The sequence below is a fragment of the Sorex araneus genome, chromosome X (genome assembly GCF_027595985.1).
Source record: "Sorex araneus isolate mSorAra2 chromosome X, mSorAra2.pri, whole genome shotgun sequence".
NCBI classification, from domain to species: domain Eukaryota; kingdom Metazoa; phylum Chordata; class Mammalia; order Eulipotyphla; family Soricidae; genus Sorex; species Sorex araneus.
This window is the reverse complement of record NC_073313.1, coordinates 370,439,147-370,451,117: the sequence shown is the minus strand read 5'-3', so window position 1 is coordinate 370,451,117 and position 11,971 is coordinate 370,439,147. Positions and strand designations below refer to the sequence as shown.

Genomic DNA, 11,971 nt, shown 5'->3' with positions numbered 1-11,971 from the left:
CTGTCTACCGTCCTCTCCCCGCGTGCCAGCCCCGAGCTCGCCAGCACACTCACTCCCCTACTGCAGCTGGAACCAGAGAGAGAGAGAGAGAGAAAGAGAGAGAGAAGGGGTGTGTGGCCGAGGTGGCCGTCGGAGGTTCCGACGGGAGGTCCCGCGTGCTGGCACGCCCGGTGGGTGCTGGCTGAGGTGGTCCCGGCAGCCCGGCCTTGGGACTGACGTCTCGGTGCCTGCTCCTCCGGCCGGGGCTCTGCGGCCACTGGCTCCAGTGTCCTGAGCGCCTGGGAGGCGTCTCTGGGCCGCGCCCCCCACCGCCCCCCCCGGGGGACAGGCTCTCTCCCCCAAGCCGCGCTGACCAACGTGTCTCCCCAACACCCCCCGCCCCCCACCTCCCCACGCCCCCCACCAAACTCCGCGGTCCCCTGCCCCCGATATCTCTACAGCTATCTTACAAGCAAATGTATTGGAGCAACTCGAAAGACTTTGGTTCTAAGAAAACGCTTGGTCAGTTCATCTTGAGGCGAAGGAGGAATGCGCGGGCGGCCGGGGGCAGCCCCGGCCGGGAGCTCTGCGCGCTGGCGCGAGTCAGTGCAAGCCAGTCCACTACGCGGGTGCCTGAAGCCGCGGCCCGTCACGCGGCGCGGGCCGTCACACCGTCTGGTAGAAATTGTCCGCCTGCAGGTGGTTCTGCTTCGGCATGCTGTAGAAGCCGCTGAGGCGGGCCGCGTCGGGCTCCGCCACCCTGAGCGTGGGCTGCGGGCCGTCCGGCCGGCCCCCCTTCTTGCAGTTCACGGCCACCAGCTGGCTGCTGAGGGCAGAAGGCTGCGCGGGAGAGGAGGGAAGGGCACAGTGTGAGCCGCTGCCCGCAGGGGGTGTGCGCGGGCGTCGTGGACACTCGGCCTGGGTGCCGGGGCTGCATCCCGACTGGGCCCGGGGGGTCCTGCACGCAGGTGGCCAGCGGCCCGGTGTGCATACACCTGAACATGCATGTTAGCGCTGTGTGCAGCAGGGAGGCAGGGTCGCAGAGGGCCCCGCGTTGGCCCCGAGATGGCTTGTCTCTGGGTGCCCGCCCCGTGGACAACCCCCCACCCTGATCCCGGGCCTCTGCACGCCCGCCTTCCCTCCTGCCGGGCCTCCCCACGCTCCTGCTTGCCGGGCACCCTCCTGAAAGCCTGATGGCCTCAGACTCCACCCGGGAGCCTGCAGGGAGCTGTGGCCAGGTTTCGCTCCTCAGGGAGGGAGGGACGGGCCCCACCGCCAGCAGGGACGGTCCATCAGACCCCCCAGTGAGGGTTCTCTGGGGGCGCGGCCTCCCGTGAGCCGAGAGGGGGCTTTTGGCCGTACCTTGGTCGGTGAGCGGTGCCAGCAGAGCAGCGGCATGCACTGCTTCTTCTGGCTGACGAGGAGGAAGGCGAGAAGGATGGACAGGCCCAGCACGACGGGCACGGCCACCCAGGCCACCGAGTCCAGCGCGGCCTCTTCGCCTGGAGACGGCCTCCTCTCGCCCCTGCTGTCTACCTGAAGGTGACCCATGTCTGAGAGAGAGAGGGGAGAGGGGGACGCTGTGGTGAATGAAATCGCAACTCCCTAAGGATCACCCTGAGTGGCACAGGGGGGCCCCTGGGGAGGGAGTGAGGAAAACGGTGATCGAGCCAGGGCAGGAAAATCATAGCCTGGGTGGGCCTTACCTGGGGCAGGTGGGTAATCAGGGCCTGGGGCCTTACCTGGGGCAGGTGGGTAATCAGGGCCTGGGGCCTTACCTGGGGCAGGTGGGTAATCAGGGCCCAGGGCCCTACCTGGGGCAGGTGGATAATCAGGGCCTGGGGCCTTACCTGGGGCGGGTGGATAATCAGGGCCTGGGGCCTTACCTGGGGCAGGTGGATAATCAGGGCCTGGGGCCTTATCTGGGGCAGGTGGATAATCAGGGCCTGGGGCCCTGCCTCGGGGCAGGTGGATAATCAGGGCCTGGGGCCTTACCTGGGGCGGGTGGATAATCAGGGCCTGGGGCCTTGCCTGGCACAGGTGGATAATCAGGCCTGGCCTTACCTCGGGCAGGTGGATAATCAGGGCCTGGGGCCTTACCTCGGGCAGGTGGATAATCAGGGCCTGGGGCCTTACCTGGGGCAAGTGGGTAATCAGGGCCCGGGGCCTTACCTGGGGCAGGTGGGTAATCAGGGCCTGGGGCCTTACCTCGGGGCAGGTGGATAATCTGGGCCTGGGGCCTCGCCTGGGGCAGGTGGATAATCAGGGCCTGGGGCCTTACCTCGGGCAGGTGGATAATCAGGGCCTGGGGCCTTACCTGGGGCGGGTGGATAATCAGGGCCTGGGGCCTTGCCTGGCACAGGTGGATAATCAGGCCTGGCCTTACCTCGGGCAGGTGGATAATCAGGGCCTGGGGCCTTACCTCGGGCAGGTGGATAATCAGGGCCTGGGGCCTTACCTGGGGCGGGTGGATAATCAGGGCCTGGGGCCTTGCCTGGCACAGGTGGATAATCAGGCCTGGCCTTACCTCGGGCAGGTGGATAATCAGGGCCTGGGGCCTTACCTCGGGCAGGTGGATAATCAGGGCCTGGGGCCTTACCTGGGGCAGGTGGGTAATCAGGGCCCGGGGCCTTACCTGGGGCAGGTGGGTAATCAGGGCCTGGGGCCTTACCTCGGGGCAGGTGGATAATCTGGGCCTGGGGCCTCGCCTGGGGCAGGTGGATAATCAGGGCCTGGGGCCTCGCCTGGGGCAGGTGGATAATCAGGGCCTGCCTGGGGCCTCACCTGGGGCAGGTGGATAATCAGGGCCTGGGGCCTCGCCTGGGGCAGGTGGATAATCAGGGCCTGCCTGGGGCCTCACCTGGGGCAGGTGGATAATCAGGGCCTGGGGCCTTATCTCGGGCAGGTGGATAATCAGGGCCTGGGGCCTCGCCTGGGCCAGGTGGATAATCAGGGCCTGGGGCCTTACCTCGGGCAGGTGGATAATCAGGGCCTGGGGCCTTATCTCGGGCAGGTGGATAATCAGGGCCTGGGGCCTCGCCTGGGCCAGGTGGATAATCAGGGCCTGGGGCCTTACCTCGGGCCAGGTGGATGTCGTTTTCCCCGGGCGTGGGCCGCAGGGGCGCCGCAGGGGCCTTGTCACCGCGGTGCAGGGTCCTGTCGATGGGGATGTTGGTGGGCTCCGGGGCGTACATTTCTGGAACGAGGGACATTCCTCCTAAGAGCTGGTGTCTGTGGGAGAACCCTGCGTCCCTGCCTAGGCGACGAGAGTGTCTAACTCCCCTTTCCCGGGACGCGACTGATCGCCTCGGTGGTCACCTCAGGCCCACCGGAGGGCGCGTCCCGAGCTTCCCGGGGGTGTCTGACGCGGGGAGCACTTGCCCTGCCGCAGGGCCCGCGCTGGGCACAGCCGCCCGCTGTGCGCTCGGGAAACTGTCGCTCCGGACCCCACGCGTTGGTCTGTTGCAGACTAAGGCTCCCGGGAGGGAGGAAGCAGCCGCGCCCCCTTCCCCGAGCGGCTCGTGGGCGCAGCCCCGACAACGTGGCTGATCGTCCGCCTCCCGGCAAACGCCCCAGAGGCTGATTTCTCGGGGCAGTGGGAGAAGAGAAACCCGGGCCCTGGGCGTTCACTGACTCTCCCCGCAGCCTGTGGGCGGAGAGGGGTTTCTGCTCGGACGCGCCTGTCCCCGCTGTGGGCCCGCACGCTACCCCCGAGTCCCGCAGAAGCCACGGCGGCACTTTGCCCTGCTGCCCGCCCGCTGATGACCCTGTGCGGCGGGAGCATCCCCGAGTCCCAGGGCTCTGCAGCCCAGACGGGAGGGGGCGGGAGGGGCCGGGACGGGGAGGGCAAGGGAAGAGGCACGGGGCCGAGGGCCTGCCGAGACCCTGGCCGAGCAGCAGCAGGGAGACGGCCTGTCCCCGGGCCCGGATCCCCGACCAGCTGTGTAGGCGTCTCCCTTCCCCGGGGCCCGGTGGGTCCCTGGAACCCTCTAACGGGAGGGAACCGACTCGAAGTGGAATCTGCAGGAGCAGCGCCTGAGGGAAGCTGGCGAGTCCCAAGTATGGCCTCCCCCGGGGCCCGCTGGGCGGCTGCGGGCGGCGGGATTCTGGGGGTGTGTGTAGCGTGGAGGTGTGATGTCTGTGTGTGTGTGTGTGTGTGGTGTGGGGGTGTGGTGTCTGTGTGTGTGTGTGTGAGATGTGGGGGTGTGGTGTCTGTGTGTGTGTGTGTGTGTGTGTGTGTGTGGTGTCTGTGTGTGTGTGTGGTGTGCGGGTGTGATGTGTGTGTGTGTGGCATGGGGGTGTGACGTCTCTGTGTGTGTGTGGTATGGGGGTGTGGTGTCTGTGTGTGTGTGGTGTGGAGGTGTGATGTGTGTGTCTGTGGCGTGGGGGTGTGACGTCTGTGTGTGTGTGTGGTGTGGGGGTGTGGTGTCTGTGTGTGTGTGTGGTGTGTGGGTGTGCAGGTTTGAGGCTCTGTGTGTACCGTGTGGATACGCATGGAGTGCACCGTGCGGCCTGTGAGGGCTGTGCGTGTGTGGGTGTGAGAGAAGCCCCGGAAGGTGGCACCAAGTTCCTGAATGAGTCTGGGAACAGAAAATTCATTGACTTTCTGTGACCTCAGGCCCCAGTCTGTCCCTCATCTGGTACTTGACTCTGACCTCACGTCAGCGAGGGGCTGTACCGCCGTGACGCCCGGGGGCTGCCTAGGGAAGGCCACTGCGAGCCCCACTCTCACAGCGTCCCGCCCACACGCAGCCTACCTCACAGACGCGTGTCAGCCCACGGGTGCGCCTCTACTCTGAGGTGCGTGTCTCATCCCCCAGACGCGTGTCTCTACCCCCACAGACGTGTGTCTCTACCCCACAGACGCGTCTCTACCCCCCAGACGCGAGTCTCTTCCCCCACAGACTCAAGTCTCTACCCCACAGACGCGTCTCTACCCCACAGACGCGCGTCTCTACCCCACAGACGCGTCTCTACCCCCACAGACGCGTGTCTCTTCCCCACAGACGCGAGTCTCTTCCCCACAGACGCGTGTCTCTACCACAGACGCGTGTCTCTACCCCCACAGACGCGTCTCTACCCCCACAGACGCGTGTCTCTTCCCCACAGACGCGAGTCTCTTCCCCACAGACGCGTGTCTCTACCACAGACGCGTCTCTACCCCACAGACGCGTCTCTACCCCAGACGCGAGTCTCTTCCCCCACAGACGCGTCTCTACCGAACGTGGTCACCCTGCGGGCCCTGTGACCACCGTGGCCACCCCTGGAGAAGCGCCCCTGATCCGGAGCCATCCCCACCCGCGTGGACTTTAGGAGGGCTGTGCAGACCCCAGAGCCGGGCGGGCGGGCGGGCGCGGGGCACTGTACCTGGGCACATGGGGCAGCAGCTGCCCTCCACGTTGATGGGCTGTGCGCAGGGCAGCGGCGGGCAGCTGACGGTGGAGCAGAGCGTCTGGCCCTGCAGGCAGTAGCAGTGGGTGCAGCTGTCGATGTCCCAGCGCTCCTCGTCCGCGTACAGCTTCCCGCTGAAGTGGCACACGGCCTTCCTGGGCAGCGCGTCCTCTGCCAGGGAGAGCAGGGCGCGTCACGGGGGCCGGCAGGGGCCGCCGGGGCAGCGCCCGACATGCCTTCTACAGACAGACAGACGGACGGACGGACGGACGGAGACAGAGAGGGAGAGAGACGGGGGGCGGGGAGAGGGAGAGAAAGGGAGAGGGAAGGACAGAGAGGGACAGAGAGAGGGGGGAGAGACACAGACAGACAGACAGACAGAGACCCGCCGGTGGCCCCGCCCCTCCTGGCTCCGTGTGGGCCTGCTCTGGCTGGGCCCTGGTGCTCTCAGAAGGGGCCTGGTGGAGCCGCCTGCTGCCAGGACCTGCAGCCACGGGACTCGGGGGGGGGGGGGGCGTGTGCCAGGAAGCTGTCGGGGTGCACCCAGGCGGGGGGGGGGCAGCGCCCCGCCTCACCGATGCAGTAGGGGCAGCACTGGCCCTTGCGCAGCACCGGCCTCTCACAGGCCACCGCCGGGCAGGACTCGGAGTAGCAGCTGATGGCGCCGTCCGCGCACACGCAGCTGGTGCACACGTCGGGCTTCCAGGACTCGGCGGCCAGGAAGATGTCCCCGTCCTCGTTCCTGCAGTAGCTGGGCGCGCTCTGGTTCCGGGGCGCGGGCGGCTGCAGGGGCTCATCTGCAAGGAATCACGGGCCCGTCGGACGCGCCCCTGGCCCCCATGCCTGCTGGGTGCATTCTGAAGGGGCCACGGCATGGGCCCATGGCAGGGGAGGGGCGTGCGCGAGTCCCTGAGTACTGGGGGTTGTGTGAGCACTGGGAGGGGCGGGGGGCATTGCCAGGTCCCTGAGCACTGTGGGAGGAGTGTGGGTGAGTCCCTGAGCACTGTGGGAGGAGCATTGGCAGGTCTCTGAGCCCTGGAGGAGGAGCGTGGGCAGGTCCCTGAGCACTGTAGGAGGAGCACGGGCAGGTCTCTGAGCCCTGGAGGAGGGGTGTGGGCAGGTCCCTGAACACTGTGGGAAGAGTGTGGGTGGGTCCCTGAGCACTGTGGGAGGAGCATGGGCAGGTCCCCGAGCACTGTGGGAGGGGTGTGGGCAGGTCCCCGAGCACTGTGGGAGGGGTGTGGGCAGGTCCCCGAGCACTGTGGGAGGGGCGTGGGCAGGTCCCCGAGCACTGTGGGAGGGGCGTGGGCAGGTCCTCGAGCACTGTGGGAGGGGCGTGGGCGCTACCTGAGCACTGGGGGCAGCAGGAGTCCTGTGTCCGCACGGGGCTGTGGCACAGCAGCGGGGGGCACACCTCCGTCCCGCACAGCACCCGCCCGCTGTGGCACGTGCACTGGGTGCAGGAGTCGATGTTCCACGTCTCGCCCTCCACGAAGTACTCGCCGCCGGGCGCGTGGCACAGGGACGGCGCGCTGAGCTCGGGCGTCTGCACCACCAGGTCGTCTGGGGGGAGGGGGAGGGGTGAGGCCGCGCGGGCACAGGAGCCAGAGCAGCACCACTCAGCACACGCGCAGACACGCGACACGGAGACACAGAGACACACAGAGACACATACAAATACACACATACACAGAGACACAGAAACACACAGACACACAAGAACAGACAGACACAGAGACACACAGAGGCACACACACCCAGACACAAAGGCACACACAAAGACACGCACACAGAAACAGACACATACAATGCAGACACAGAGACTCACAGAGATACACACAGACACAGACGCATACAGAGACACACAGAGACACATAGAGATACACAGAGACAGAGAGACACACACACAGACACATAGAGACACAGAGAGACACACAGACACAGACGCATACAGAGACACACAGACACAGAGAGACACACACAGACACATAGAGACACAGAGAGACACACAGAGAGTCAGAGACACACACAAAGACACACAGACACACAGACACACATGCACAGGTGTGTGTGCCCGCAGATGTGGAAACATGAGGGGCCCGGGGCGGGGACTAGGGACAGTGGCCAGGCCGGGTCTGGGCAGGAGGGGGCTGCGGAGGCGGGGAGCCCCCAGGGAGGGCGGGCGCGGCCAGGCCTGGCTGTGCCAGGGCTCTGGCTGCCCAGGAGGGCGGCTCTGGGCTTGGTCCTGCTGTCCGGGCGTGGGGCGGCCCCGGGCACCTGGACAGCGCCGGGCATCCAGAGCCGACAGCGAGATAGTGGCGGCAGAGGCTGGGAACACGCCAGGCCGAGAAGGCCCGAGCGTCCACGTCTCCCCCGGGGAGGGGCCGGGCCCACAGGGACCGAGCGTCCACGGGACTGAGTGTCCATGTCTCCCCCGGGAGAGGGGCCGGGCCCTTGGACCACCCGTGCTGTCTGTCCCCTAGGAAAGGGTGCGAGGCGCCAAGGCCAGAGCAGGGTCCGAGACGGCTCTGGAGGCCCAGGGGTGGGCAGGCGCAGGAGCCGGGCACGGGGCGGGCACACGGCTGGACCCTGGGCTCCGCCAGGCTGTGAGGGGCTCCCAGCCGCCCCCACCCTCCACGCAGGGTCCAGCCCGACAGACGGAACGGGGAGGGGGCGCCGGCCGCACGGGACAGCAGCCCGGGGGCAGAGACTGGGGCCGAGCTTGGGGCTGGCGCAGGCTCGGGAGGGACCCCATGCTCAGGCGGTGCCGGGCACCCCCAGGCCAGACCCGGGCGAGGCACGAGCAGGTCTAGCGCAGCCCCTCCCATCCGCCCCGCCGAGCAGCGCGGAGCCCCTCGGCCCCGGCCTTACCCGAGCAGGACGGGCAGCACTGGCCCGGGCGGATGGCGGGGCTGCTGCAGGCGGGCACGGGGCAGGTGATGAGGGCGCACATCTCCCGCCCGTGGTGGCAGTAGCACTCGCGGCAGCCGTCGTGCCAGCTCTCCTCGTTGGCGTGGTGGTGGCCGTCCATGGACAGGCACGTGCCCGCCAGCACCGGGGGCTGTGCCGAGGCCGCCTCTGCGGGCGTGAAGGGGGCGGGTCCAGGGCCTGCTGGGCAACGCCCACGACCCAGCCATGGGGGCAGAGCAGTCCTCGACCCCACCCCCTCCACCCCTGCTCTCGACCCCACCCCCTCCACCCCTGCCCTCGACCTGGGCTCTGGGCTGTGTGTGTGCGTGTGTGTGCATGTGTGTGCACGTGCGTGCACGTATGTGTGTGTGCACGCATGTGCGCGTGTGTGTGGGGCTCACACCCGGGGCTGTGCGGGCTCGCAGACTCACCTCTGCAGCTGCACAGGGGGCAGCCCTGCGCGTCCCGCTGGAAGCCCAGGGGACAGTTCTTGGCGCACGGGAGCTCGGGGCACTTCTTACAGCGGCAGAGGTCACAGCCGTGCTTGTTCTTCCTGCGGGCGGAGGAGGCAGGGCTCAGCCTGGGGGGCTCAGCCCGTGGGCGGCACGCAGACGGGTGACCGTGTCCCGGGGGCCATGCGCGGGAGGTGACTGGGGGGCCGGGCCGACGGGTCCCTTCAGGAAATGTGGCCCCCGACAGGAACAGGCGCGGGTGCGAGCCGGGGGATGGACACTCAGAGGCCACCGGGGCGAAGCGGCCACAGCCCCAAGCTGCCTGCACAGCCGGTCCGAGAACTCTCTGGGGCGGGGAACACGAGGTGGCCGGACGGTGGACCCCGGGACAGGAAAGAACCAAGACCCCGCAGCCTCGCGAACGGCGCCAAGGGGCGGGCACCAGAAGGCCCGTGCAGCCCGGACGTCACCGTCCAAGGGGGCACCCGGGCCGGGTGAGGGCTGGGCCCTGGGCAGGCCAGGGGGATGACGGAGAAACAGACGCACCTTACTAAGAGGCAGCCCCAGAGCCAGAGTCGGCTATGTGGCGCGTTCTGGACCCAGCAACGCCACCAGCGCCCCGGCTCCCTGCAGTGGGCGCCCCGGCCCCTCCCAGCGGCCCGCCCCTCCCAGCGGCCCGCCCCTCCCAGCGCCCCTGCCCCTCCCAGCGCCCCTCCCCTCCCAGCGGCCCCGCCCCTCCCAGCGGCCCCCCCTAAGGGATTCACTCCAGGGGCTTCATCTCCAGGTTCTGTGGCCGGGAAGCACCATGGTCTGGCCCCGGGGCCCGCTGTGACGCCCCCTGATGCTTCTCCACGCAGCCCGCCTGCCCGAGGGGTGATGACACAAGCCCCCGACGGCTCGGGAGACGCGACTCCCCACCCGTCTGCGCGGGAGGGAGGGAGGGCCTGGGCGCAGCTGCGGACAGGAACTGTCGTGGCCACAAGGCCACGGGGACCCTCACGTTCCATTCTACGTCGGCAGTTTGCGCTAAGAATGAACTGCACCTTCGTCGGTAACACGCCTGGGAGGCGGGGCAATGGGAACCAGTTTTCTTTTTTTGCTTTTTGGTCACACCCAGCGATGCTCAGGGGTTATTCCTGGCTTTGCACTCAGGAATTACTCCTGGCGGTGCTTGGGGGACCATATGGGATGCCGGGGATTGAACCCGGGTCGGCCGCGTGCAAGGCAAACGCCCTACCTGCTGTGCTATCGCTCCAGTTTTCTTGGGAACGCTTTGGGCGGGGATAATGCCCCCCGCTTCGTTACCCAACTGCCATCTGGGCCGAGAGGCACCGCCCTGCTGGGCCTGCGTTTCCAAGCAGAAGGAAGACGCAGACGGGTGAGAGCGGCAGACCTGCGCGGCCCGAAGCGGCAGGCAGGACGCACGGGAACCGCCGGCTCAGAAAGGCGAGACGGAGGCGTCTGGGCGCCGAGGCAGGCCAGGGAGCGCGGGACCCGAGAGGTCACCCCAATGGCGTCCGCCCAACAGGCAGAGACGCAAACGCTGACACTAAAGACGCCCACAGTGGGCTGAGGGCCGCCCCCTGGAACCCGGGTCTTCATGGGGGTTTGGCTGAACCGAGAATATCTGAAAACTCTGGTCGTGGTCCTGATGGGCTCGCGGCGACCGTGCAGCCGAGGGGGGGGGGGGGCGCTCTGCTCACGGCACATGGGGGCACTGGGTGGGAAGCCACAGCACGAACCACCCTGGCACTCTGGGATGTGCCCCGGGCCCCACCGGCACCCCCTCCCCGTCTGAGTCCCCCCTCTCTCCTGGGGAGACGTGAGGGACCCGTGCGGCACGCACATACGTACGTGTACCCGAGGGGGCAGTGCTTGTCGCAGGCGATGGGCCGGCACTTCCGGGGCCGCGCGCGGCACTGGCAGAGCTCACAGTCGTGGGCGTCGGTCAGGAAGCCGAAGGGGCAGGTCAGGGTGCAGCCGCGCTTGAGGCCCGCGCACAGGGTGCTCCCTGCGGAGACACGGAGGGGTCGTTCCCAGGGCCGCCAGCGCTGCCGCCCGTCGCAGGCCCAGGAAGGTCGGGCAGCCCTGCCCGCCCCAGAGCCCGCGCCCCACACGGCTGGCCAGGGAGCGTCTGGCCAGGGAGCGTCTGGCCGTGGGGGCGAGGTGCTGTGGGGCTGTGCGGTCTCCTCAGGAAACCAGTACCGGACACTGACCATCCCGCCTGCTGGACGTGGGGAACGGACGCCGGGACCCCGAGCGTCACTGATCTCCGATGCGCACTTACGCCCGGGAGCCGGGGCTATGAGCTGGCCCGGCCCTCACGGACGCCCCAGCGCCGTGGCCAGGCTCCCGCTGGCCCAGCCTCCGGACACTCGCTGAAGCGGCCAGAGAGATGCAGAACTTAAAGCAGAACAACATTCACGGCCTGCAACGCTCAGCGTGCCAGGAGTGGGGCTCTGCCTCGGCCCTGTGGGCGGTTCCCCGGGGGGAGGAGGGATGGGGGGGTGGGCTGGCTGGCCAGCACGAAGGGCTTCACCAGGCGTGACCGTGGGTGGCACGGAGCAGCGTGCTGGGGGCGGGGGGGAGAGGACGAAGCCCGTGAGGACACGCGTGAACTAGACGGACAAGACCTGGGCTTGTTCTGAGTCCACGCCTGGCAGTGCCCAATGCTGCCTCCTGCCCTGTGCTCAGGGGTCACTCTGGGCTGCTCGGGGAGTCTGTGTGCCTGGGATGGAAGCCGGGGTGGGCCACATGCAGGGAGGGAGCCCTGTGCCCGGGGCAGGCTTCTCGCGCCAGGAGACGGGGGCAGACGTCTACCGTGACTGCTCACCAACACACCCGCCGTGAAGCGTCAGCCCCACGGACGGCACAGGAGCCCCTGCGCGAGGCCCAACACACGCATCCCCCGCCACGCGCCCACGCAGACCACGTGACCTGAACGGAACCTGCCACGCGGGCGGGAGGTGCACGCTGCACACACACACGGGTTAAGGAAGCATCTCTGGTGAAAGCCTCGAGCAGTGCTCGAGCTGACAGTGCTCTCTTCTACCTGGTCGCTACCACAGGCCTCTCGGGCCGTGTTCAGCAGAAGCCCGGGCCCCGCGGGGAAGCGGTTCATCACAGATTTGCGTCCTTAGAAGCCACATCCTAAAGAAAGGGCTCCTGTCTGGTGGGGCGGGGAAGGCCGTCCTGTCCCCGCTCTCCCCCACCAGGAAGGGGGCGGGGACGAGGCCTCT

The 11,971-nt window shown here is 68.0% G+C and overlaps 1 protein-coding gene across 1 annotated transcript in view; it reads right to left on the bottom strand.

The window, feature by feature from the left end:
- Positions 1-401: 401 nt before the first annotated feature.
- Positions 402-11,971, bottom strand: part of CRIM1 (cysteine rich transmembrane BMP regulator 1) — an 87,553-nt gene continuing 75,983 nt past the window's right edge. Inside the window, exons 9-17 of the mRNA XM_055123052.1 lie at positions 10,587-10,743; positions 8,712-8,833; positions 8,242-8,448; positions 6,718-6,933; positions 5,946-6,167; positions 5,347-5,541; positions 3,056-3,175; positions 1,342-1,532; positions 402-819 (exon numbers count right to left, since the gene is read on the bottom strand). Coding sequence (XP_054979027.1) covers positions 646-819; positions 1,342-1,532; positions 3,056-3,175; positions 5,347-5,541; positions 5,946-6,167; positions 6,718-6,933; positions 8,242-8,448; positions 8,712-8,833; positions 10,587-10,743 — 1,604 coding nt within the window. The 3' untranslated portion in view covers positions 402-645. The remainder of the gene's footprint in view (positions 820-1,341; positions 1,533-3,055; positions 3,176-5,346; positions 5,542-5,945; positions 6,168-6,717; positions 6,934-8,241; positions 8,449-8,711; positions 8,834-10,586; positions 10,744-11,971) is intronic.